Here is a 26,542-nt window from a genome sequence, read left to right as displayed (position 1 = left end):
TGCAGTAGAGGAAAATCTCTTACATGTATCAAAATATGCTACTTTTTTTCAACTAGACCAGTAAAATATATGTGAAGTTTCAGAATAAATACATTTTGAAACAATATGCAGTATTTCTAACTACTACTTTTTCTTTGCACAGTATGAGTTCAGTGTGATCTTTGACACAAGCCACTTGTCTGGGGAGGAAGAAACGCTTACCTTCCTTGTCACTGCCCAAAGGTAAGGGGACCTTTATATGTCTGGATGACTTGGATATTCTTTATTGCATGAAGTGTGTATTACATATGCTTGACAGTTGTGTGATATTAGTTGTAGGCATGTATATGTATAGTAAATTAGGTTAAATTACTCAGGCTAAATGCATATATTTGGATAATGCAGAGGAAGCATGTGTTGAAGCTTCCTGAAAAATGAGATAGGATCATACATAGGTTTTCTTTGCCAGGCAGTTGCAATTCTGAAGAAGCAATCTGTATTCTCTCAGTTGAAAGGCTATTGTGTTTCAGTGGCCATCTCTTTGGGCCCTGTATCAACGTCTGCTCAGTTGATGATCAGCACCAGACAGAACCATTTGTTCCAGCATTTGAATGAAATAAGCATGCTTGGATGCAAACCAAAAAAGATAAATGCTTTAGTCGGATGGTCAGGGATCTCACTGACAGGTTCCAAAGTTGCATGTCTATTTTTCCCCCCTCTGGATATTCAGTGAGCTATGACAGATTGCGGAAAATGGCTGAATAGGGTACTTCCCCCAGGGCAATTGGAGCAGGCATGGAAGTAGGTTGACGCCAAGTTTGCATCATAGGCATTTTATCTCGGGCAGAATAAAAGGTGTGACACGTGCTCTGTGTCTCCTAAGATGATGTACCACAAAGAAGCAGACTCCATGGGTGATTCAGTCACAAGCACTGTCAAGGTCTATATGGGAACCAATGCACAGCTGCATTAACATGGGCCATGAACTTTTGCTTTGATGTGCTGCATGTGTGACTAGTTCCTGCTTCCATTTACTGTGTGAGTGAGCCAACTTCATACTCTTCCATGTCAAAATCAGGATCTCTAGCCTGAATTCTCCTCCCAAACTGGATCACACTTCTCCAAATGGCTGGAGATGATGAGATGAGGAGATGAGATGAGATGAGATGAGATGAGATGATGAGATGAGATGAGATGAGATGAGATGAGATGAGATGAGATGAGATGAGATGAGATGAGATGAGATGAGATGAGATGAGATGAGATGAGATGAGATGAGATGTAGCAGCTGATGAGTGACTCTCATGAGGCATAGTCTTCCCCTACAGTGACAGCTGTAGGTGGGATCAAATCCTGCAGCATGTAGGACTGGTATGAAACACTGAAAATGAGACCTTGCATCACCATGTCTTTCGCATTAGGGAAGTTTTATTCTCCCTGAGGAGAAGTGAATCTTTTGTTTAGGTGACCCTGTGATGTGTCTCAGTCAGACAGATACATCAGTACATGCTGGGTGAATTCCAGCTGGTGCAAAGATGGGTCGTCAGTGCTTTAAATTTGCCCAGCCAGTGTTTTCCAGCTATTTTCTTCGCCTTTGATAGCACAGGACTTCCCTATGTAACCTCACTCCTCATATTTCTGTGCTGTGCCAGTGAGAAGGGCTAGTCAGTGCCTTTAGATGGAGCAAAGAAATAAACAGTAATTTTTATATATGATCAGAGTTGTTAAGAGAAAGTTTCTTATTCCAGAAGTTTGAGCAGGGTGACAGTTATGTTTGGAAGGATTCAGCTGAACTTCCAAAGACAGCAATGCAGGCCTCAGTGCTGATTACCCTCATTTTCTCTGTGACTTTGGGCAAATTGCTCAATTCCCTTGCTGTCAAATAAGCGTAACAAGAGTTGCAGGAAGCCCTGAAGTAAAGTCAATGATAAAGAAATGGAGAGGAGGTGCCTGTGCTGTGACCAGGCTGCAATGAGTGAGGACATTGTTTCCACACAAAACTGGAGCTGGTGTGGCAGAAATGGCTGGACACAGAGAAGCTATGTCACACTGTTGTGGGAAAGCAAGTTTTGCCATCCAAGTGGCCGTTTAAGCCTGTGCCTTGAAGCTGCAAATTTGGCAGTAGCATCTGTAACAAGAGACTGGTTCAGTAGTGGGACAGATCAATTGGAGAAAGAACTTAACATTGCATTACATTGCTTTTACACTATTTGTTAAAAAAACCCCAAAACTAAAACAACAAACCACAATAAAACCCCAAACCCTCTTCTTTGCTTCCAGGTGATTACTGTTTTTCTAGAGCTAAATTGACTGAGTTGTATTCTTCTTTTCTGACAGTACCTTAACTCCATTAGAAACAGATAAGAACATATCCATGAACCCTGTATAGAATTCTACTTGCCTATTCTGTTTGCCACCATGGTATATCAGTATTTGTATTGGAGGAGAAATGTCTCCATTTTGGACTCTTCTGTAAGCCTATTCAGAGGAAGAGCTTTTATTAACTGATTTTTTTTCCAGGACCGAATGTTTGTGGGTTTTGCTGTCTGGGCCATAGTTTTCTTTGCAGACATGGCCAGTGTGTCAGTTGCAGAAAGCTGAACTGTATCTATGCATGTATGTGCCAGGAGGCTCTGTTTTTGTAATCTGAGCAACTCATAATCTACGTGGTATCAGTTGGGATGTTATTGCCCTCAGTGATACTGTCCTCAAACAAATATGATCCTATCTTTTGTTTTGCCAGTTTGATTTGTGAGTAATCCAATGAACTGCAAGGCAAAAGTGATTCCAGAGTCATAGCTAAAGAAATGGGAAATATATGTAACATATCTTTCCAAATTGTTCTGAGCTGTCTCCCACCAAGCAGACTCACCATCAGAATTAGAATAGTTGCAGGTTTGCATGTTAGACATGCATTTCAGGAACCTTTCCCATATGTTAAGTGTTCACAGTGAAACAAAGTGACTCAAATGAGAGATAATTGCTCACTTTTCTTGTTCTTCTTTCTGCTTTTGACCAGCTGAGGCAACAGCCTTTGAAAATATGAAGTAGAAGCGCTTTCATTTTGGCAGCTAAATACAGGAAAAGGGGGGTGGAACTGCTGAGAGGTTATGGCTGGTTCAGTGCAAGGGTCTCACCCAAAAAGCTGCTTGCAGTGGCACCAAATTTGTGCTGTAGTACAATGCAGATACATTGAAAGCATTGTTTCATTTACTGAGTCAAGAGCCTCTCTGGGGGACCCCCACAAACTGACATGCGGTCAGACTGGGAGAAAACGAACACCTGCATTAAAGTCTGAATGTCCTTGCTTCTCTCCATTGTATGATGGCTGCTGTAATTTCCCACAAACATTTGAATTCACACCTTGTTCCAACATACTTTTTTTGTTGTGAGCCTGATCTGTCACAGCCATAGAAGAGCAGCCACAAAACACATGCTTTATGTGTCTGCTCTCTCCAAGACTGAGTGAACAAATGTAACTCTTAAGACTTCTTAAGGAACTGATGTCATTCAGATAGAGAGACTCAGAGTACAAGGCAGAGAGATGGTAGCTGTGAAACTGTGTGATATTGCAAATGCTGTCAATTTGCAGAATGTTTATTTTTCCCTTCTGGCATAGTGGAAACCTAGAACGCAGTGAATCTCTGCATGATAATATTCTAACCCTGTCGGTACCTCTGATGCATGAAGTGGCTTCATCCATCAATGGGTAAGTATCAGTCACCAAAGCCAAATCAGTACCACTGCTACTACTACTACTACTAATAATAATAACAACAACAACAACAATAATAATAGCTGGGTGTCTTTCAGTGAAAAAATAAATTCTTCTCTTTGTTTATATGTAGCCAGACTGTTGGTTTTCCTTGTTTCTCAGATTCTGGACATACAGACAGCCTCATTTGGTATCTGGAAATTTTATTCATTCCAACACTGTACCTCTTTTACACATATTTCTAATTAATGCTAATTAGTTACCATCACATTTATAGTAGGTATTTTAATATCATATTTGAATTCAAGTGATTCTTTATATCTGATATAAAGATATAAAGGGCCTTAAAATAAAAAAAAAAAAAAAAGAACAAGTAAACCATGGCCTGTTCCTTAGGGCATGGGTTGAGAGTCACCAAGCCAAAGGTTAGGGTCAAATATTCCAGGATTTCAAGGAGCTTGGTGAAGGCTGTTTGCCTTTCTATTTAATATCACAAACAGAATTTGCTTCTATTTCTGTTCATTTTCCCACTCCCTCTACTCCCTAGTCTGCGAGGCATCTGACTATGAACTGGAGAGCATCACTCACCCTTTGATTGAAATACATGTATAAAACATAGCTGTTGTGTCCTCTCCCCAAGGCTACACATGTACAAGTCCCTGCCTTTGTAGTTGAGACTCTTCCCTTTCACTTGGCATCTAGCATAAACATCACTTGAGTTGGCACTGGGGGACCTGGTCACTGAAGGTGAATTAGCATTCATGTAGACCAAGAAAGCTGATATTAATTCCTAAACATACTGGGGAAGCAAAACTTCATCAGCAATGTCCCTAGAAGGTCAGTGTCTGTTTTAGCCACCATCTATAGGAACCCCCAGGCAGTAGATATTGTTTAAATGACCAGTGCTGGTTGGCATCAGTAGAAATCAAATATTTCCTTGACTACTACGCTAGATGTGTAGGAAAAAAGCTAACTTACACTGACACGGGATTTGACTGAAAAGGTGGGTAAACTCAGATTCATGGCCTAGACTGGGTTTTGTCACATAAAGTTGATTTCTATCTTGTTGCATGGAAATAAAATCCTTTTCAAAATCGATGAAAGGTATGCTTGAACCTCCTCAGAGAAATGAAAAGCACTGTCAAACCTCACAAGATGACAAAGGACAAAAAGTAAGGACAGAAATCTCCATATTGAGAGTACAGTCTCAGCAGCATGTTCTGAAAGTTTTTGAATGTTTTCATTTTTACAGATTCTTCAGAAATTTAACTCTGTATCCCTTGCTTCTTGATGCTTTGATACAGATGGATTTTTGTTCAGATTTACAGATATGAATGCTTTCATTTGTATTGTTAGATCTCTGTTTGTTACCTACAGAATACTGCATGCCAAAAAATAATATAAGTTGGACTCTTTTCTTTCTCTTTAGAATGTACTTTTTTAAAGTGAATCCGAAAAACCTGTCCGAGAAACTGCTCAGAGACTTTTGATCTTTTGAGCAGCAAAGGTATTTATTAGCAGCGCCGGGAGCAAGCCAGCTATTGCTGGAAAAACTTGCTCCCCGGCTCCTCAGAAAATAAACACTTTTATACAATTTTCAGATGTGATTAAATGCATATTCAAACGATTACAACATCTATCAATACATATTAAAAATAGGCGGAGTATAGGCGGAGCTTGGGGCGGTGCTTCCCTTGGCACCCCATTTCGAGGGGTCATTCTCATCTTCCTCCATGGGGTAAGGGGCTTCAACTCATCTTCCTCAGCTTGACCCTTCTTCCTTTCCTTTGTTCTTGACCCACTCACTGAAGCTTGGAAAAGGCCCTGGCTCCAGGCCTATTTCTCCTATTCAAATGTCTACCTGATCCTGCTGTATTTCTAATTTATTGGTTCTAGGCCTATTACATGTTCTTGTACTATTCTCTGAAGCTTTGGTCCAGTAAGTAGAACAGAACGGGTACAGATCGTTTTGGATGTTGGTAACTTGTTTGCAGGCCCAAATTTCTTAGTTAACTCTTTTGGGCCTAGCCTCCTGTATCAAAAGCACCAGGTCTCTGAATTTATAAGCCCCACTCAAATGACTATGTGGATTATTTTTTTCTTTCTCTTAGACACGGTTTAGTTAATTCAAGTTCACAGAAAAGTCCAACTGACAGAGAAAAGTTGGGTTTATTGGAAGGCACAACATTCCCAGGCATGGTAACATTAGCAGTACTCTTTTTTCAGATGTCTTTTTGAACCTTATTTATCCCATATGAATCTAGGGGAACAAACTTCATTCCTGGTCACAAATAGCCCAAAAGGGCTTGTACCATGTTTGGGAGAAGCCTTCTAGCACAACACTGTAAATGGGAGGAGTAAATCTCTCTCTCACTGTTTCCCCTAGCAACCCCTGGCATAGGAGGGAGACAGGAAAAAAGTAAATGTACCTAAACAGGCTTAAAATCCTGTCTCAAAAAGCTCTGACTCCAAAGGACAACCTGAGAAGGAAGCAGAGTTTTAGGCAGTGATGAGGACCAAGGTTCATTTGAAATTACACCAGGACCGTTTCCAGACAGTGGAACAGCCTGAGATTAGAAGGATGCACAAAGGATGCTTAAAGCACTCCTAGTCCTCTTCCACAGGATTTCCAGGTACTGTGTTGTGCTTCCAAGTAATTTCTGATAAAATCCTACTGCATTTTACTGTGTGATCAGCTGATAAGAGTGGTTAAGGAAATTTGGCCTGTTCCACTGAAGTTGAAAGCAGGTTATATCCCCTCTACTCTCTCCTTTAACCATCTCTGAATCATAAAGGTAGTAAAACTTGGATAATTAATTGTTTATTCCTGCTTGCTATGAAAATGTACCTCAGTGAATATGTAACTGAAAGTTACATAATTCCTATTAGTTACTGTTTCTTCAGATTGACTTCACAGCGCAATGATTTCCTGTGTTACAAAAGCTGTGGGACTTGCACAAATCATCCATGGCGGGGGCCCTGGAGAAGAGGTTTTGTGATAGGAAAGGAGAAGAAGAGATAAGTAATGAAGTCTGCTTCAATGATGGGATGTTAATCCAGGTCAGTTGAGATGCTGCTTGTGTAGTCTAGTGTTGCCAAGAAGAAATCAAATCAGGAACAATAGATTAATATCAAATAGTCCCATAGAATTTCACTTAACTGTAAAGCAAGGGTGCAAGTCAGCTGGACACAAATATATTTAATTTTGGTGACAAACTCAGCTTACTATATCTGTGTCTTGATCTTACAGAGAAGTCTTCCCTACTTCATTTTTCTATGGCGATTCTGTGGAAGCGTCCAACTTTGTTCAATTGGAAAACCATGAATGCCTTTTCCAGTCTCTCAACTTCACCCTGCAGGTAAAACTCCTCCTTATTTTGTCTGCTCTCCTGCTTGACAGCACATTCTGGTTTTGTGTCTTTTTTATTCTGGGTGTGGTATGGACTTGTGACCGTGACTTTGAATCAGTCATGGGCAGAATGGAAGCTTCGGACAATGTTTATCAGGAAGATCGTCCTGTTGAGTCATGAGGTTCCAAAAGAACTCCCTTACTTTCTAAACTCCTCCTCACAGAGGAGTCTGGGTGCAGCTGGATCCAATCCCAGCCCCAGACTTGGTCAACAGTTTATATGTAAAGGTTATATAGGTGTAGTTGAGTCTTTGTATGACATTGTCCCACAGAATTAAGAATGACAAAAGAAATACATTTACATGAGTAACATAAATTATTTATTTAAACTGATGATGATAATGATTAGACTAAAATACTTTAGTCAGAATTATTTACCACATAAGATAGTTTTATTAATGGTGCACTATTTATTAAATGAATAATTTCAAAGCTAGCTTTTATTAAGTAGAGATTGATGATACTCACCCATATCAAGAACCATGGGCAAATCTCTTGCACTCAGCCTCAAGGAGTAACTTTGAGGGACATCCCCACTCAAGGGAGGAATCTCTACACTCTCTCCTCAAAGGGGTATGTTCTGCTGTTAAAAAGAGGAACTGGGCTTTTATAGTATAAAGTGATCAACTGTCAATCATATGTCTTTATGCTACCTGTGTCAGCTATGCAGCCTTTAGTTCAGCAGCTTTAGACAAGTTATCAGTGCTATCATTTGTTGGTTCCTTTATCAGGAACTTTGTCTGCCACATCCTTACTGGTGCCAGTTTCTGTCAGGAAACACTGAATGTTTAACTTTGGGACTGACAAGTCAGGCTGCTTTCAGAATTCTTCAACACCAAAAGCAGCATGATCCACCTTCTCCATCCACTGCTGGTTACTTTTGCAAATAGGTAAAGTTCGAGCTGTTTTACCCCCACCAAGGCAGAGCTTCCTGCTAAAATGTTGTACAATGCATTCTTGATTGGATACTGTATTTACAGTGTGCAGGGATGGCATATGTCCTTTATCTGACTATATTATAACAAGAATTGCAAACAGGGCATCTCACTTCCATAAGAATGAAGCCACTACCATTTGTTGCTCTTTTACCTTTCATCACATGCTGAGTAAAGAGCTCTAGTTACTCAAGTGCCACATCTTGAATGAAGTCACAGGTTAAAAGTGGAGAAGTAATTCTTTTTAGTGGCATGGTCTTTGAGCAGAGGAGTGGGCCGCCTTTATCCATGAGAACAAACACATGCCTATGCAAGGGATTCAGACTTGCTAAATGCCCCAGTATGAAAATGTTTATAGCACTACTGATAAGAGTACAGTACAGGCAAGAGATAATGACACTAAAGAGGCAGATGTGAGAAGTTTTAATTAAATATTTCACAGCATCTCAGCATTAGTCAATTATTACCTATATTACACTGCCAGTTAGATGGGTTCCTCATATGGCAAAATATATGGATGATCTATTTTCACAAACTCTTGCGATGTGTCCAAAATTAACTTGCGCTGTGTTTCACTGATGTGACTGTATCTATTACAAGCCCTTCAAACTCTTTTTGACCACTAGATGGAACTAGAAGATGATAAGTCATGCAGAGGTAGATTCATTTATTGAGAAAAATAGTGTTTCACCTTTTTTCTCCCTTTCTGTTCTCCTAGGCATGAATGCCACTCAACTCATAATGAATAACACGTCTACCTCTGTGGACAGATTGCGGTCCAGAGCAATTAAGCCCCCACTGTCATGTGGTGCCCTTAGCTATTTACTGAGAAGAAGCGAAAGCAGGATTTTAGGACATTAAAGCTTTTGTGAACCAGGCTGTTAATTCTTGTGATTCTGATTTCATTCTTGAGGATTTATAGGTTTTCCCCATCTTTCCCGCCATAGCCAGTTATTCATTAAAACCAGATAAAGAACAGAGACACTTATTTTTTAATTAGATGAATATTTTCAATAAAGCAAAGTGATAACAGGAAAGGGAGAGAGAATCCATGAGATTCTCTCTCATGGCAGAGCCACCATTTGTCCTACTCATCCTCTTGTCTTTTATGCACACACTTAGAAGTTGCACTATTATTTTTTTTTTTTCCATATAGAAGCAGAAAATTATACTGGAACAAGTCACAGATGTGCTCTCCAGTAATGTGCTAAGCTTCATAACTGTGTGCATCGGTGAGATAGGGCAGACTTTCATAATGGGCAAAGCATTGTTTTTATCACTCTTTGCTTAATTATTTTAAATGATTTGCCTGGCATTTATTTAACTTCTCCAGGTGGAGAAGAATAATAGTTTCTTAACCAAGAAAAAGAGATGATTTACAAAAATATGGGGCTTTATAGCAGTTTTTATATGTGAAAAGCTATACAGGGTCTAATGTTAATGGAAACAGATCTACATGGGTTTTTTTAAGTAACAAGACATACAATGAAAATGCCTTTTCTGAAGTACTCTTATATCTGATCTCAGAGAGATAATAAAGGTTTTTAAAGTGTCTCACATGAAACATTATGTTTATATTTCATGTAGCATTTATCAAGCTCGGTTGTAGTGGGATTTCACCCCCTGCCTGGAGCCTCAGTGTTTTTGTGATGATTTGGCATTGCAAAACGATTCTCTTTGTCAGTCAGACATTTCTTCAGATATAAACAGTGTTTAAAGAATGAAAACCTATTGTTTTTAATATTTGTGCTTTACACAATTAACAACTGATTGCTCCATCTTTTAACAGTAGTGGATAAATATTCTAATGGGCTTAATGTTCTTACTGTATGCGTTTATATTTGTGGGTTTTTTACTGTATGCATTTATATTTGTTTTGTTAGAAAGAACCAGGACATGTTTTTCCTAATAAAAAAATGTAGTTACAAATGAAAACTTATTTTCATTGAAAGTTTTCCATGGATTACTTCTTTTCAGCAAAAAATCATAAATTTTGGGATTTTCACTAGATACATTTCAGTGGTGGGCAGGAAATTCTTTCAGTTTTTGTCAAAATTTTGAGGGAAGGGGATTGATAGAAAGCTAATGTTTTTCACCAGGAGTTTAATTAAATTATAAACTCCAAAACTTGAATGGAAATTGTTCACATGCATTTTCTGGCAACTCACTCAGTAAACCTGCAGTCCAGCAGTCACAATAATTGTTTAGCTTCTGCTTCATAAGGAAAACATATGCAGAATATAATGCAGTGGTTACCAGATGGAAATGAGAATGTTAACTGAGACAGTAATATTTCTTACAGCCTTCCAGATTGTATTACCAAAACACTCATAGTACTAGCAGTGTCTCTGTGTATAAGATAGAAATCTTATGCTGTTTGTATTGATGACTGGTAATTATCTTGCAAAACTGCTTCTTATTTCATATATGAGCTGTGCCTAAAGAATATAAAGTAAGCTAATTCTTTAACTTCATCCTGACAGATACAAAAGAAGTCTTCATCTGAAGACATTGAAAAACCTGCAAAGTACTTGAGTTTCTTCAAATTTAACTATACTTCCAGCTGTGATTCTACAGTCATTTCCCATTAATGAGAAGTCATATATGTAATTTTATTGGTATTCATTTGTTCTCTTACAGGTTTACAATGCTGGACCAAGCACTCTCCCTGGAGCTTTTCTTGACATTTCATTTCCAAACCGCCTCTCTGCCACTGGAGATGAAATATTTCATATTCAGCAGATGATGGTGAGTATGTTATGATGTGTTTTGAGACCAGAGAGGCACTGAAAGCTACTGATGATTGAAACAATAGAAATCCACCAGAACCAGATGAATAAGTTGCTTTTTAAGATAATAAAAGGTTATTTGTACCTGTGGCCATATCATAAGTAGCTGAGCCCCTCCAGCTGTTGACTGCTCTCCCTCACCTAGGGCAAAGAACTGATTCTATGTTCCTGGTTTCCTATGATGCTATGTAAAACTAGGTCAGGCTAACACTGAAGAAAACATTTCCCCAAGTCACACCTCCAGAGAGGATTGAGTCTTAATTAGTCCTCCCTGATTGAGGGAGGATTAAATGGTGTATGTAATATCAGTAGGATATGTTACCAAACTGACTGATGTTCCTTGATTTTTTTCTGTGGCTTTCTGCAAGAATACTAGCTATGTCAATATATACCTTATCAATATCTCAATATATACCTCAATATACCTTATCAATATCTATTTTTCTGTAGTCCATGTTATAATTTGCTCTTTTTGACTGGTCTTTTAGCAAACATAAGTAATAGAGAAAGTTATTCTTTCAACACTGTGTTTTTCAAAAGATGATTTTGTGTGAACTACAAAGAAATTCAACATAAACTGTGGTAAAGAAGACACATTCTTAGATTTCATTTCTAATATTTATTTATTAATTTCAAAACCTTTGTTAGACCACTAAAATACCATCATTTATACTGTGGTGGCCAAGAGAGGGAAACCTTACTACTGAGATAAATTTAGTACTGAAATTCAGAGTAATCTGCCTTAGTGATAATTGAAAAGAAGTATTATACTTTCTTGTTGTTAGCTACTTTTCTAGCCTTTTGGTTGAAAAGTATTACTATTCCTGATATGTAAGTAACAGTGTCACTGAATATGTGTAAACATAGATCCAAAGGATCTTTCTAAGCAGGTTTCCAAGATTTTTGCTGTGGAAGGTATGAGATAAATATAGATATGGCTTACAGATGGGCACTAAAGTCAGAATAACTGAGAAACAGATTGGATTATTGTATGCAATACTAGTGTATAGACTGAGTCAATTCTCCAGCTAGACTGAATTAGTTCTCCAGCATGTGCCTCATTTTCTGTGGCATTGCATTTTAATGTTTTATTTAGTCCAGCCTTATAAACAGAAGATCACCTTTCCTTTGACAAGGATTGTGACCCATTTCCTTGGCCCTTTTCTGGTCTGTGTGCCATGGGAGGCAGTGTGTTTGCAATAGCAGCAGAGAGGTGGGAGTCTTCTTAATAGATTTTGTCTCCCTAAATGTCGGTACCTCATGTAAAGTCAGTCATTCTATACATTCCTGTATAGCCAAGAGAAAGGAACAGAAAACAACACATCTTACTTAGAGTGTGATAAATTCCTTCTTGGCATTACTTTTTTCTCTGTGTTGACTCTTCCAGAAGTCTAGGCAAATTGTCTTAGTCAAGACACTCGTTTTGTACACTTGAATTAGGTGAGGTGTACACTACCCACCAAGTGGGCAAGGACTAGTTTCCAGGCATAGATGTCATTATTTCTGCACAAGTTGTCTGAAAAGAATGGGATGGACTATATGGTTTTGGATAGCTGTTAGAAAACAAGGCAAAACCCTTAAATCTTGCACTCAACTTATTTTTCATTGCTGTTGTACATCTGATGGCTTACCAAAAGGAGGTCCAGCTGGCTAGTGTGGTCTTGAGCACTCTGCTAAGAAATGCTTACAGGGTTTATATTGCTTTTCCCAACAACAGGTTGCATTTCCCTGCATGTTGTTGGACTGAATTGTAGTTTGTAGAATGTCTTCATAGGATTTTAAACAGCTGTTGTGAGACCTATCTGCATTGCAGGCTGAAGAGTGGTAGTAGGCAAGTATGTTTTTATGAGAGCTGTTTGCCTGGTACGCTAGCATTCACTGGGTCATTTTGACTACTGATTTTTGGTATATGGTCAGTAGAAGTCTGCTTCATGACTTTCTAAACACCTCTAATATGTTAATAAATATTAGCCAAGCAAATCCTCTCTGGGGTAGTGGTTATCCCTGCTTTACAAATACATAATTGAAACACCAAATGGTTTGCCTGAGGAAATCTGTGTCAGAGCCAGGCACTGAACCTCTGTATCCTAAGTCCTACTATTGTAAGAGAGAAAGCATCCCACTCTTTTTCCTACTGCTTCTCTCCCACTGAGTTTTTATTGACTGAAAAGGGAACTAAAATCATGGAGCTTTTCAGCTTTTCATAGATCAAATATAATTAAACAAACAAACCCTAAAAGTAGATGAACTTTGGAAAATGGTTTAGAACAGCTGTTTTTCAGGAGAATTTTTGTAAGCATAGTCATTAAATATTTCAATCTTTTCCTTATTTTCAACTCCCCAAAATCTAGATTGCAGTAAAGGTAATAAGGTAATAAAATCCTTTCAGACAGTGCAGGTGTTTCTGTAATTATGCCTTTTTGCTATAATTCAGACATTCTAGCTGTCAGTGTTGACAGAACTTTTAGAATAGGTGTCATTAATACAGTAGATTAGGAACTGTCATTTATCTGTAACTGACACTGTTGATACAGCATTTGCAATTTGATTACATAATGGTTTTTGTTCTAAAGCTAAAAATTATATAGCTGTTTCTCTGATATATGGTAAAGCAGTGGAATTTATGGGTAAAATGCATAATAAAACCACTAGAGTTTGTGTCCCAAATACACATATACCACACAAGATAGTTCCAGGAACCAATTCCTTCATATTGAATTGAGTGATCTAGTCTTTCAGGCACAAAAAATAGTAAGAGGAAGAGAGTCATATATGGCCCACTGGAACGGGCTCTTTCTCTGGGAGGTGTTAATAGGAATTATTATCTTGCTGGCCTTAGAGGAAATGACAGCCCTCATGCTTCCTCTGTTCCTGTTTTTTAGCTTTATTGCAGAAACTGTTTTAAGATTTTCTTCCAGACAAATTCAGGACACAAATTCAGGAATTTGGGGTTCTGCCTTAGAAATGTTCAGACGCAATTCAAGGGGTATTGGGAGTTTCTGCAGCACTTCTCCCAACAAAGTTCCCAGTATATAAAGGTAATGAGCTGACAGTAAAAGCCAGAAGTAAACAAGAAGATGGATAACTGAAAGAAAACTAGAGTAACAAACCACAAGTGAAGTTCCTCCCTATTAGAAATTTTTAATGAAAAGGAAATTATAGAAATTTTCAAATAATTTTAACTAAGAATTTCACAGTCGACATTGGGTTTACGTAGTAAATACTCAAATTCTGCAGCGGTAAATAATATTTTGGAAGCAGATAAGACAAATTAATAGTTGTTCACTTTTATGCATTTTTGTATTTGCTTTCTTGCAGAGGTTTCAAGACAGCTTAAAAGCATAATAAATTAAATACCTCCGTTTGTTAGTAAAAGTCTTGTAATAGAATAGTATAGGTGATGACACAGAAGAGCTTCATCCAAGCCGAGAAGTTAGTCTTAACACAAAAATATGTTCTCCACTCTTCAAGCCATTGATTATCTATTCTTCCACAAAGGAAAACAGTGCACACTTGTGTGTGTGTTTTGGTTTTGAACTGAAAGATCAGTAATTTCCTTTGGCTATCCAGCTAATTTGAATGGCAAGGGGAGCACTACTTGACCTGCCAAGGAGCTGCTTTCTGGGGCCTCCAAAAAGATTTTCACAATGGGAGTTCCTACCAATTTAACCAGGGTATTTCCTGAAGCTGTTCATAAATTAGCAATGTGTCCAGGATTACTCTGTTGCTGGTTTAATGGAGCTTGATCAGATTGTTGTGTTCCTATTTATTTTATTTGCACCGAAGGTAAATAAATTATGAAGAACAAGGGATTAACTGTTGGAAACCAAGTTTGTCTATTTGAACTGGATAATCTTCTTCCCTCCTCTGGAGGGACCAAGAAGAGCCTGTTTAGGTGAATCAAGCATATGAAAAACTGTGTTATCATCCTCACTGAGATAAGAATCTTGTCAGAAAGTAAGATGTGTATGTTGCAAGTCTCTTCAAAGAGTTTGCAGTCTAGGCAATGAAATAAAAGGGAATTTGGAAGAAAGAGGAAGAGAGAAAGAAATACTGTTCCCAATTTTTTGGTGAAAAGCTCCCTCCCTGTATGTAACTCTTGATATCTAAGTCTAGTAATTACTGTTTTAGTAATAGCTACCAATAGAATATATTTAAATTACTATGTTCTCTTACTCTAGCAATTAATGTAGAGAAAGAGGCATAGAAGCAGCTCTGGAGAAACACTTCCAGTCTCCATTGACAGTACAGAAACCATCTAGTCTCCCTGAGTTTCCCTAGTCATCTAAGCTTAGACCTTGAGAATTATCTCCAGAGAGAAAATAATGGGTTAAACCCCAGTCTTGTGAATCCTACTCCCATTAACCTCAAGTGTTAGCCAGTTAGCCCAGGGCCCTAGTTCCTAGTCTGACCTTCCTATAGCTTTTCGGTTAGGGAGCAAAATAAAGGTCCTTCTCTGGGAAGGACAAACAGAAGTCCTCCAGTTGTCCTATTATGCTTAGCATATTCACACTTCTTTTTGTGTGGATGAGACCTGGATTGCACCTTTGTGAAAGCTGGGTATCAGTAAGATTTTAAAAAGTAAAGAGAAGCTGGAGGAATTGAAGAGAATTCCTTTTACAGGTTGTCTTTTAAGTTAATGGCTGCCTGAGCATGGGACTGTAGAAATGTCATGTTCCATAAGGAAAATGTGGAAATAAATTTTATTCTCTTCCTATGAATGTTGATACAGAAAAAAGCAAAATGGAAGTCAGTCCCAGAGCCACAAGCCTTTCCTGGCTGATGACAGGTTATATTTCTAAGGCCAGTTTTGTATACCACTCATGTAATTTTTCTTCCTGGCATTAGCACAGTAATGACTGTAAGGAGAAGGAAGAAGTTAGGGAGAAGCTTGCTGCCTCATTCCATTAAAGGTCCCACCCAGGCTGCTTGAGATTTTTCTTCACTTATATAATGAAAAAGAAATCTTTGCAATTTTAAAACCTTAAATGTAATTTCTGCTTATTATCTGTATGTTTTATCTTCCAGCATAAGAATCCAATGCTTTGGCTACTTCACTGCTGGTGTTTAAAACTTAAAACTAAGCAAAGAAGGACTGTCAAAGCTCTCTAAAGTGCTGGTAGTGCATGAGTGTTCCTGAAAGCATATGTTGATATTGTCAATCTCACTCCTGTACGCTCCACAGAGGCAAACTTGTATATTGTTATGAGTATGTAGATAACCTCTTGTTTGTTGGTTTAACAACAGTTTAAAATTAGTTTAAAATTATTTATGTCTTTTAGACATTTCATCTCTGAAAACATATATATGCATATATGCAGTCCCAGCATGTGAAGATAGAAACATTTTACTTCATACAGCAAATTTTTTTTCCAGCAGCATTTTATGCTATTCGTTGCCACCTTTGTCAGAAAGATTGTGCAGGAACATTTGCACTTACAGCAAGATTTATTTTAGCCCTTTGTATTCGTCATCTCATTTGTAGTCTTTTCATTTCAATGATTCTTATGCACTGACGTACACATATTTTGGCACCATATTTAGAGGCATAGCTAGATTACTGGAGGAAATTATTCATTCCAGGGAGCGTATTGTACAGAAATTTGTACAGAAAATTGTACAGAAACTTTCTGACCTTCCTCCTCTTTCACTTTAATGCTTAATGACTATTGCAAAACAGTTTTGCTTAGGTAGTTGGAGGTGTTCACCCCACCCTCAGTGTAGAGCAGCTCTGTGATAGCCACTGAATCTGACTTTGGCTAGGAGCTCTCTCACTTGCAGGAGAAACTAGTACATCTGCCAGATCCGAGGATGGCTGTGAGGGGAGGCAGGAGCATACACTGTCAGCATGGCAGAGTCACCTTTAGACATGGGGAGCAGAACCCCAAAGCAGCTCAGAACGAGTTCTCTTAAACATCTTCCTAATGTAAGCATGATGAAATGAAACTCAGTGAAGAGGAACTTTGCTCTCATTTAAGTTTCCATTGTTATACAGGAAATGGTGCCCAGCCACAAAATTAAAGCTCTTTCCTGAGTTAAGACCTTAAAATAAATCTATACTAGAAAAAAAAATCATGGCATTTTTACTTTATAAGAGACATCTAAATCACTATGCAAAAACTCTGCCTTGGTCAGAGTTCACGGCATTTCCAATGTTTCAAAAGAATCTTTTCGTGCATTACTGGATGCATCCTTGAGAATACAGCAAAACTCCTTAACAGGGCAGAAAGTTTTCTTTCACTTCGTAGTTTGGATTTTTAGGTGAAACCAAATTTGAACAAATTTTCTGATTTTTTTTGATTGTTTAGACCAAATCTTCTAGCAATGAAAATGGTATGGTATTTATATAAGCAGTGAATTTTTTTGAAAATTCTAAAGAGGATGTTCTTGGAAAATGGATTTTGAATACAGAAAAAATAGTTGTCTTTCAAAAAAGACTAGTAATATAAAAATCAAGGCCATTGAAATGTGGGATAAAAACACTGTGATCTATATATTAAATCAGGCCATGGCAACACTTGATGTGTTCATTTGTGGCTTGCTCACAATTAGCTTCCAAACTAAAGCAAAATTTGTCGATTTACTTAGTTATTGTAATTTTCCAACATGCTCCCTCCCAAAAAATCATGTCTTGTCAATATAATGTGGCAGTTTGATTAATATTTTGAGTCAACTGAAAGTGTTGCTACTTTGTGAACGGCCCATAGCTCCTATTTTCTTGGCTGAATATGTGGAATTCCAATTTTGAAAAAGATGGCTGATTTGCCTTTTGATAAAAGGAAATTTCAGATAAAGAAAGAGTATAATGGGTATATACATTACCTGTTATCAGATTGATGAAGAAAGCAGGAGGTTCGGTAGATACCAAATCAGGGGTAATGATGTAGTAATCAAGAGTTTTGCTGAGGTATGGAAAAAATATGTATAGTAGATTTTTTTATAAGCTTCCCAGCCAGAGAAGGAAGCTCTTCCTGGTGAAGGACTACTGAATGAAAAGAGAATCTAAAATATTAATTTTTTTTTTTAATTCTTTATTTCTTTTTGAAGGAATCTAAGGATTCCTTTCACCATTTTCCCATTTGTGAAGCTGTTCCGGCCAAAAACAATGAAGAAGGAAATTGAGAAAAGAACTGCTTGGTTAATTAATTTAACACATAGTCTTCTTTTGAATCCTGATTCATAAACTAGCCTTTTTCTTCTGTAACTAACACACAAGATTTGTGGTCTAAATGAAGGAAGCAAAAAACAAGTAAGAGTTAAAAACTATGGTATCTTTGTATATAAACTCTAGCTCCCATCTGATGAAAGAAGCATTTTCCTCTCTGTTCATGTATCAGAGTGGAAATAAGCATCTTTTGTTGGATTTCTCTCATGGCTTTGCAAATCTCATGCAAGGTGCCTTATGGTATCAAAAGTATCAATAAACCATTGATACTCATTGAGAAATGAGAACTCTGAAGATGTCTTAGAAAGTAAAGGACATCTTCTGCCTAACTTAATATATCTCCTCTACCCCCCAAGAGTTTTTTTTAATGAGGATGACTCATTTAATCTTCAACTGTCTACAGTAGATAAGTAAAATCATCCTCTTGGAAGTCCTACCTTCTCTCCTCTGCCTCTGAAGAGCTTAGATCTTAAACACCTTTCTGATACATCCAAATGTCTGCTTTAGGGAAAAACACCAGAGTTGTTTGAGCCCTATAGGAAATGTACTTACCGACAGTCTTCAGAACTCTTCATCCTAACATCAACACAGCCCATAACGAAAGTCCAACAAATAGGTAAAGAAGAAACACAGGCTTATTTGTGTTTATGCATCATAGGTAAGGCTGCAGAAGGGGATGTGCTAGATAGAAACAGGTGGAACCTAGCTGAAGGAGCACCAAATTTTAAGTAATCTCAGGGACTTTTTAAATAGAGGCATATCCTGGGAATTATTTGTTACCTCATATGTTGGTTAAGCATTTCACAGTTCCCCTTAGGGAGAGGAAAAGTACCTCTCAGTGTCTCTCTCTTGAATTTCAACTGTTAGAGGCTGATATGTAAGGAGCACATGAATGTTAATGGTAAACTGATTTCTGTGTAAGGTGGTGGTGATTCATTCTTAGGCCTGAACCTTCTGGGGACCTCACAGCTAAATCATACAAGTGGTCAGTCCTTCTTCTCACTGTGTATATGTGGCAGTACCCTCTGTCTAGGAAAGAAGCTGCTGTCTTGTAAGTTATGAACTTTATGCAAGATCTTTGCTTTTGTCGCTGAACTGGATAGGCATCACTAGTTCTTCAGAGTAGCACTTCTGGGGATTGCTGCTGAGTATGTGCAAATCGGTTTCAGGACCAAACCAGGCAAATGTTGCAAGATCATGCTTATTGAACCTGATTATTTAATTAAGCTGTATATAAAGTGCATCAGAAAAAACATCTAAAGACATTGCAATCAGGTTAGCACAGATTTATGCCAAACATGCATTTAGTGTTTCACTTTCATCTGGAGAAGCAGAAGGCAGAGCTATGGTGTACTCCTCTAAGCTGATTTAAGACTTTAATATCTTCAGTTTGCCGTTTAAATCTTGCCTGGCTTCATAGCTGTGTAAGTTTACTCATTAGATCTGAGGACTACTGGTTTTCCTTGCCATCATTGCTATTTTTATTTTAAATCTTTCAAGGGTTGTGTAAAAATGGGTTAATTTTAAAAATTATTTTCTGTTATTTCAGTGTCTCTTAATTTTATTGCCAGAATCAACAAAACTGCTCTGATTCAAGCATGTTTCATTATCTGTGAATATTAAACATTCTTGGCATATGGAGCAAGTAGTCAGATAACATAACTTATTTGTCTGCTGTTGAAAGTCTTGACCTTGTCTGGAATTTCTCGTCAGTACCCTTTTTTTCTCAGTGTGACATGTTAGATTAACCCTGCCTATCAATTCTCTGTTCACCTAATAAAGGGTGAATCAGTATCTTTGAATCAGAACATATGTATACTTTTTTCCCCTAATATTAGAATGAATGTGCTATGGTGAGCAACAAAGACACACAAGTGCATCTGTTATTTATTTTTTGAGTTTGAAAACTTGAAGCACTGATTAGTTATTCATACATAAATAAAACAGTTAATAAATATATAAGAAGGGGGAAATATGTAAAAACTCTCTGGCAGAGGCCAAAACCAAACTCCTTGTCCTTTGGAGCCAGCATACCCCAGAGCTGAAGAGCAAGGCGTCCATTTCAGAGTTGAGCAATGTTAACAATTTTGTGAGATGACTAGCCTGTGTTCAGACCTTGAGCATGTTTCCTGCAAGTAAAATTACTGTTCCAATTGATGTTTTCCCTGAACTTGCTCATGCACTTTTTCTGAGGTTGGATGTGGATTTGGTTCTGTCACATGCACTCAGGTCTGGATTCCACCTTCATGATTGCTTTGTACCAGCTTAATTCTGCTGACTTCCAGGCTAATAACTAGTGATGATTTAGCTCAGGTGGGGAATCAGGCTTACTGAAAGAACGTGGAAACTTTAAGTTTTAATATCACAATTAGTTCTTTTGCATCAATGGAAATCTAGTATTGTATATAAGGAACGAGATGAAGATACACATTTGTTTGCCCGTTTACCTTGTAAAATGTCAGTCATTAAATATGGGAATAGCCTTCGGCTTCTTATATGCAGCACTGCAGCAGGGAAATTATACTTAATGTTTTATTGGAAGCAATAGCTAGTTTTCCTCCTGTTTTTTCTGTCTCATTCTTCCAAGAGACTTCTATCACTTGCACATACTTAACACCATGCCAAGTGCTAATATTCACTTCTTTTGCTTGGTCCTCAACTGACCTGTCCAGCCCCTTGTTTGGAAATTGTCTTTCATTTCCCTCTCTCAGGTTAACATCTTGTGCAGGATATAGGGCTCTGAAAAAATGGAAGATCTTGCCTTTGATGCATGTTGATAGGTTTAGGTTAAATCTGAGAAGAGGACACTGGCTTTCAGTCCACCTGTGAAGTTTATGTTACAGGTAGTATGACCTAGGGGCGGGACCCTCGGCTGCGGAGAGCTTCCAGTGCCATGCGGCCAGGAGCCTCGGCTGCCGGGGGATTTCCCGCGCCTCGGGGGTGGGACCCTCGGCTGCAGAGAGCTTCCAGTGCCATGCGGCCAGGAGCCTCAGCTGCCGGTTGAGCCCTCAGGCACGGCCATGGCAGGAGAAAGGAGAGAGAAGGGGAGCCTTGCCGGCAGGTACTGCGCCCCCATGAAAGAGGAGAGGGAAGCTTCGGAGCACACAAAGGTTTGCCGTTCCAGGTTTGGGGGTGGAGGGGGGGTGGAGGGGGGATGGGGAGGATTAGGGTAGGGTGTTGAGCGTGCCGAGGGGGTCCGCCAACCAGCAGGAGGGAGAGCAGGACAATCCCGTGTGAAATGTTGCAGGTGAGCAGTGCACCTGAAGATATGTGGAAACACAGTGGAAGAAGGATAAGGTCAGGGTGGATAGTGGGTTCTTTTAAATAATGGGGGTCCAGGCCAGGCTGGGGCCATGAAAGGCACCCCTGCCTTGGATGGGTACTGGGGTCAGAACGATTGCTTTCTTTGTCTGTTTTTGGTTCACCTGTGGCTACTGCCCAGGTTTCGCATGTTCTGGATATACTTGCTTTGCTCTGTTACATCCTGAAATGGTGGACAGGACAAAGGGTTGTTCCTGGGTATCTCCCTCAGATTTGTTTATAGATAGGTGATAATAAAGTAGGAAATAAACAACTTGCCCAAATCATTCTAACAGGAACATAGTCTGTGTACCCCTATGTGGTTGCGAACTATATGGTATATGCCTCCGGTAGGGTCACCCATGCCAGACAGGTCAAAAACGTAGGACCAGATTTAATACATTCTTGGGCAGGATGAGCTCATTAGCCTTCTGGCAGTCATCGTAGGAGAAGGACAACTCTAATCCCAAACCGGGCAGATGGAGCTCGCTTAGCCCTGTAAGGCCATCCATCTAAGAGAAGGTCACTCTAATCAAACCTACGTCCTGAGGACCTCACTGCCACCGTCCAAGCTTGCTCGGCCCTGGCAGATGAACCTTAGGATTAAAGGGTGGGTTCAATTCCGTGCATACTGCATCTCACCTAAAAAATCCACTGCGCAGGCTTGAAGGCTTTACCCACATGCAAAAAGTCCTGTAGTGATGGGCGAGGGTCGAAACAGCAGGTGAAAGGTGCACTGGAAGCCGCAGACCCAACCCTGCATGCAGGCGGTTCAGGATATTGGTCATTTGAGACTGACCAGAGATGACAGTCTCTTGGGGCAGCACCCTGAACGACCAAGCAGCCTTTTCAAGGACAGCACTGCTTGCTCCCCTTGGAGAAGGGCCTAGAAAAGGTGGCCTAAACAAAGCTCATCTCCACTTTCACCCGGTTGGTTAACCGCAGACCAACAGGCATCTTCTTCCAATGCGGTCGCACAAAGATCAAGAGGCAAAGGCATGCACCTGCCTCCAGAGGTGTACCTAAATTAACTCTAGCATGTTGGAACATCAGAACCATGCTCGATTCTGCGGATAGCGGACGTCCTGAGCATCGGTCTGCCCTAATTGCCCATGAGCTGGCTCGTCTCAACATCAACATTGCCGCTCTCAGTGAAGTTCGCCTTCATGAAGAAGGCAGCCTCAGAGAACATGGTGCCGGTTATACACTCTTTTGGTCAGGTAAGCCCAGAACCGAAAAACATCTCTGAGGTGTCAGCTTCATGATCAAAAACTCTGTTCTTCCCAAACTCGAAAATCTGCCAACAGGTTACTCTGACCGCATTATCTCCCTATGCCTTCCACTCCACAACAACCAACACGTTGTCGTCTTTAGTATATATGCCCCAACTCTCCAAGCTGACCCTGCCGAAAAAGATAAATTTTACGCTGACCTGCGCCGCCTTACCCAAAAGATGCCTGCAGATGATAAGATCATTATCCTTGGTGATTTCAACGCCAGAGTAGGTAAGAATTTTGAAGCCTGGAAAGGTATATTAGGCAAGCATGGTGTTGGAAACTGCAATGATAATGGTTGACTTCTGCTAGAATTCTGTGCAGAGCAACAGCTCACCATCACTAATACTATCTTCCAGCAGAAAAATAGTCTGAAGACAACCTGGATGCACCCCAGATCTAAGCATTGGCACCTCATCGATTATGTCCTGGTGCGACGGAGAGATGTCCGCGATGTCCGCCATACCCGCGTGATGCCGAGTGCAGAATGCCAAACAGACCATCGGCTTGTGTGCTGTAAACTCAACTTCAATCTCAAATTCAAACCTAAAAGCAGCAATATCTCAAGGAGAAGACTCCAAGTTAACAATTTCCAATCAACCACAGTAAGAGACAGATTCCAGGCAAACCTTCAAACTAGGCTTGAAAACCATTCCACAGATTCTGCAGATTCCTCTCCTGAAACTATTTGGCACCATATTAAAAACAGCATCCTGCAATCCTCCAAAGAATCCTTAGGGTTCTCCTTCAAGAAGAACAAGGACTGGTTTGACAAAAACAATCAAGAAATCCAGGACTTGTTGAGGAAGAAGAGAACCACCCACCAAGGACACCTTGCACTGCCTTCCTGTCACGCAAGAAAAACAATTTTTCGTCTTGCATGCAGCAAGCTCCAACAGAAGCTCCGTGACGTCCAGAACAAGTGGTGGATTGATCTAGCTGTAAAAACTCAATTATGCGCAGATACAGGTGATCACAAAGGCTTCTATGAGGCCCTGGAAACAGCATACGGGCCTACATACCAGGTACAAAGCCCTCTACTCAGCGCTGATGGTCAAACGCTTCTAACAGATAAAACCTCCATTCTGAATCGATGGTCTGAACACTTTCAGACTCTTTTCAGTACCAACCGTGTAGTCCAAGACACAGCAATTCAGTCCATCACACAACAACCAGTAAAATATGAATTGGATACTGCCCCCACTTTAGGAGAAACCCTCAAGGCTGTACAGCAGGTGAAAATCGGCAAGGCAGCTGGGGTTGATGGAATTCCACCTGAAATCTGGAAATATGGGAGCCTTGCACTCCATACCAAATTTCACGAGTTCGTGGTGTGCTGTTGGGAGCTTGGCGAACTACCATCAGACCTTCGTGATGCAGTCATCATCACTTTGTATAAGAAGAAAGGAGTTAAATCAGACCGTTCAAACTACTGGGGTATTACTCTGCTCTCCATTGCTGGCAAAATCCTGGCAAGAATACTCTTGGACAGACTAATACCTACTATAGCAGAAGGAATCCTACCTGAAAGTCAGTGCGGTTTCAGAGCCAACAGAAGTACCACAGACATGGTATTTGTTCTCAGACAACGCAAGAGAAGTGTAGGGAACAGAACAAAGGTCTTTATGTAACCTTTGTTGACCTCACCAAGGCTTTTGATACTGTGAGCAGAAAAAGTCTGTGGGAGATTTTGGAATGTTTAGGTTGTCCCCCCAAGTTCCTTAAAATGATCATCTCACTCCATGAGGATCAGCACGGCCAAGTCAGATATGGCAACACACTTTCTGAGCCCTTTTTAATTAAGAATGGTGTGAAACAAGGTGCGTTCTTGCTCCTACCCTATTCACAGTCTTCTTTAGCATGATGCTCCAAAGGGCCACAGCAGACCTCGATGATCAGGACGGTATCTACATTCGATATCGTTCTGATGGAAGTGTATTCATTCTAAGGCGACTGAAGGCCCACACTAAGACCTTAAACCATCTTGTTCGGGAGCTGCTTTATGCAGATGACGCCGCCCTTGTTGCTCACACAGAAGCAGCCCTGCAGCGTTTAACATCCTGCTTTGCAGACGCTGCTGAGCTCTTTGGTCTGGAAGTCAGCTTAAAGAAGACAGAAGTTCTCCATCAACCTGCACCTCAGGAAGTCCCCCATCATCCCCACATAACCATTGGCCAATCAGAACTCAAATCAGTCCAGCAGTTTAATTACCTAGGTAGCCTCATCTCCTCGGATGTCAAGATTGATGGAGAGATAGACAACAGGTTAGCAAAGGCATATAGTGCTTTTGGAAAACTCCACAAAAGAGTATGGCGTAATAAACACTTGAAGAAAAGCACCAAGATCAGTGTTTACAGAGCCTTAGTGCTGTCTACTCTCTTGTATGGTTCCAAATCATGGGTCATCTACCGCCACCACCTGCGTCTCCTAGAACGGTTCCATCAACACTGCCTCCGTACAATCCTAAACATCCACTGGTCAGATTTTGTGACCAATACATCTGTTCTAGAGCAAGCAGCAGTCACAAGTATTGAGGCCATGTTACTGAGAACACAGCTGCGTTGGGCAGGGCACATCTCCAGGATGAAGGACCACCGCCTCCCTAAGATCCTGCTTTATGGTGAACTTGCCACTGGCTGCCGCAAGAGGGGAGCCCCGAAGAAAAGATACAGGGATTCCCTGAAACAACATCTCAGCCTCGGCCATATTGATCACCATAACTGGTCTACTCTGGCCTCCAATCGGGAGACCTGGAGACATACCATCTATAACGCAGCTGTCTCCTTTGAGAATGCACGCAGGATCACCCTTGAGGAGAAAAGACAAGGCAGAAAGAACCGTGTCTTGCAGAATATACCATCTAAGGAGTCTTTCTGCTGTGCCTTTTGCAATCGGATATGTCTGTCACGTGTTGGCCTCATAAGCCACCAGCGTGCCTGCAACAAATGTGGGTAGAGCCTTCTCAAATCTTCATTCGCGAAGCCTAGCCATGATGATGAGTATGACCTAAAATTAAACTTTTTGCTAACAAATCTCAAAAATTTCTGAAAGGCCCCAAAGGCTTGTTAGAAATTGTCATGTTCTGAGAGTAGTTACAGATGAGGAGAAATGATGTTTGCAAGTACCCTGAAGGTGGAAGACAGAGCTGTTGGCAGAACAGGAATGTTCTGAGGCAGCAGGTGTATTATTTCTCCTAGGAACTCCAACCACCTGTGGCTGACCTGGCTTCTTGGCAAGAAGTTTTTCCTTGGATTATCCTCTGTGTTTCCAGGGAAATATGTGGTGATTGTCCCCCATGCACTGGTACCTCCTTGTTGGAGTGACAAGCCAAGCCTAAGTATTCTCATAAATCCCTACACATACAGGGAAAGTCAGAGCAGATGATCCCTGTATACATAATAAATTCAACACACTATTCCCATACAGCCCTATTAAATATCCTACAGTGTTTTTAGGATGTAGTATGTGTGGAGTGTTTTACTCTGAAATGACCTTCCTGCCACTTTTTCTCCAGAGTGGTATAATCTTACATCATTAAAAACCATTGCTGCTTTGTGAGTTTGCCTGTGCTCTTTAAGACAAAAGTCAGACAGATTCCAATATTCAGAATCCACTAAAGTCATCCTGTGGTAATTTCTTCCTTGTTGCAGATAGAACATTTTTAAAGCACGAAGTAATGTGCATGCTTTCTCCAGTGGTTATATCTTTCCTCTGAGAAGCTTAGTGGTTTGTGCAGACAACAGAAAGTTGGCAGAGTAACCCATTGTGAAGGCTGTCCTATTTAAATGTCTCTCAAGCATGTTCATAGGCTCTTCAAGGGGACAGCAACTTCCAGTAAATTAACAAAGCTAGAGACTAACTTGTCTCCATGAGTGTGTGGCCATTTTTGGAATCATAGTATGGTCTGGGTTGCAATGGATAGAGTAGGCAGCATAAAAGATATTCTGCTATGATGATAGATTAGTAAATTATAAGC

At 39.9% G+C, this 26,542-nt stretch overlaps 1 protein-coding gene across 5 annotated transcripts in view; it reads left to right on the top strand.

The window, feature by feature from the left end:
- Nucleotides 1-26,542, top strand: part of ITGA9 (integrin subunit alpha 9) — a 226,393-nt gene that overhangs the window by 162,142 nt on the left and 37,709 nt on the right. For all 5 annotated transcript variants that reach the window (XM_064667569.1, XM_064667551.1, XM_064667536.1 and 2 more), the window contains 4 exons: nucleotides 143-222; nucleotides 3,599-3,688; nucleotides 6,945-7,053; nucleotides 10,679-10,786. In XM_064667569.1, the coding sequence (XP_064523639.1) occupies nucleotides 143-222; nucleotides 3,599-3,688; nucleotides 6,945-7,053; nucleotides 10,679-10,786 (387 nt within the window). The remainder of the gene's footprint in view (nucleotides 1-142; nucleotides 223-3,598; nucleotides 3,689-6,944; nucleotides 7,054-10,678; nucleotides 10,787-26,542) is intronic.

The sequence above is a fragment of the Pseudopipra pipra genome, chromosome 1 (assembly GCF_036250125.1).
Source record: "Pseudopipra pipra isolate bDixPip1 chromosome 1, bDixPip1.hap1, whole genome shotgun sequence".
NCBI classification, from domain to species: domain Eukaryota; kingdom Metazoa; phylum Chordata; class Aves; order Passeriformes; family Pipridae; genus Pseudopipra; species Pseudopipra pipra.
Note: the sequence above shows the minus strand (reverse complement) of the source record. Positions and strands in the feature narration are given on the sequence as shown.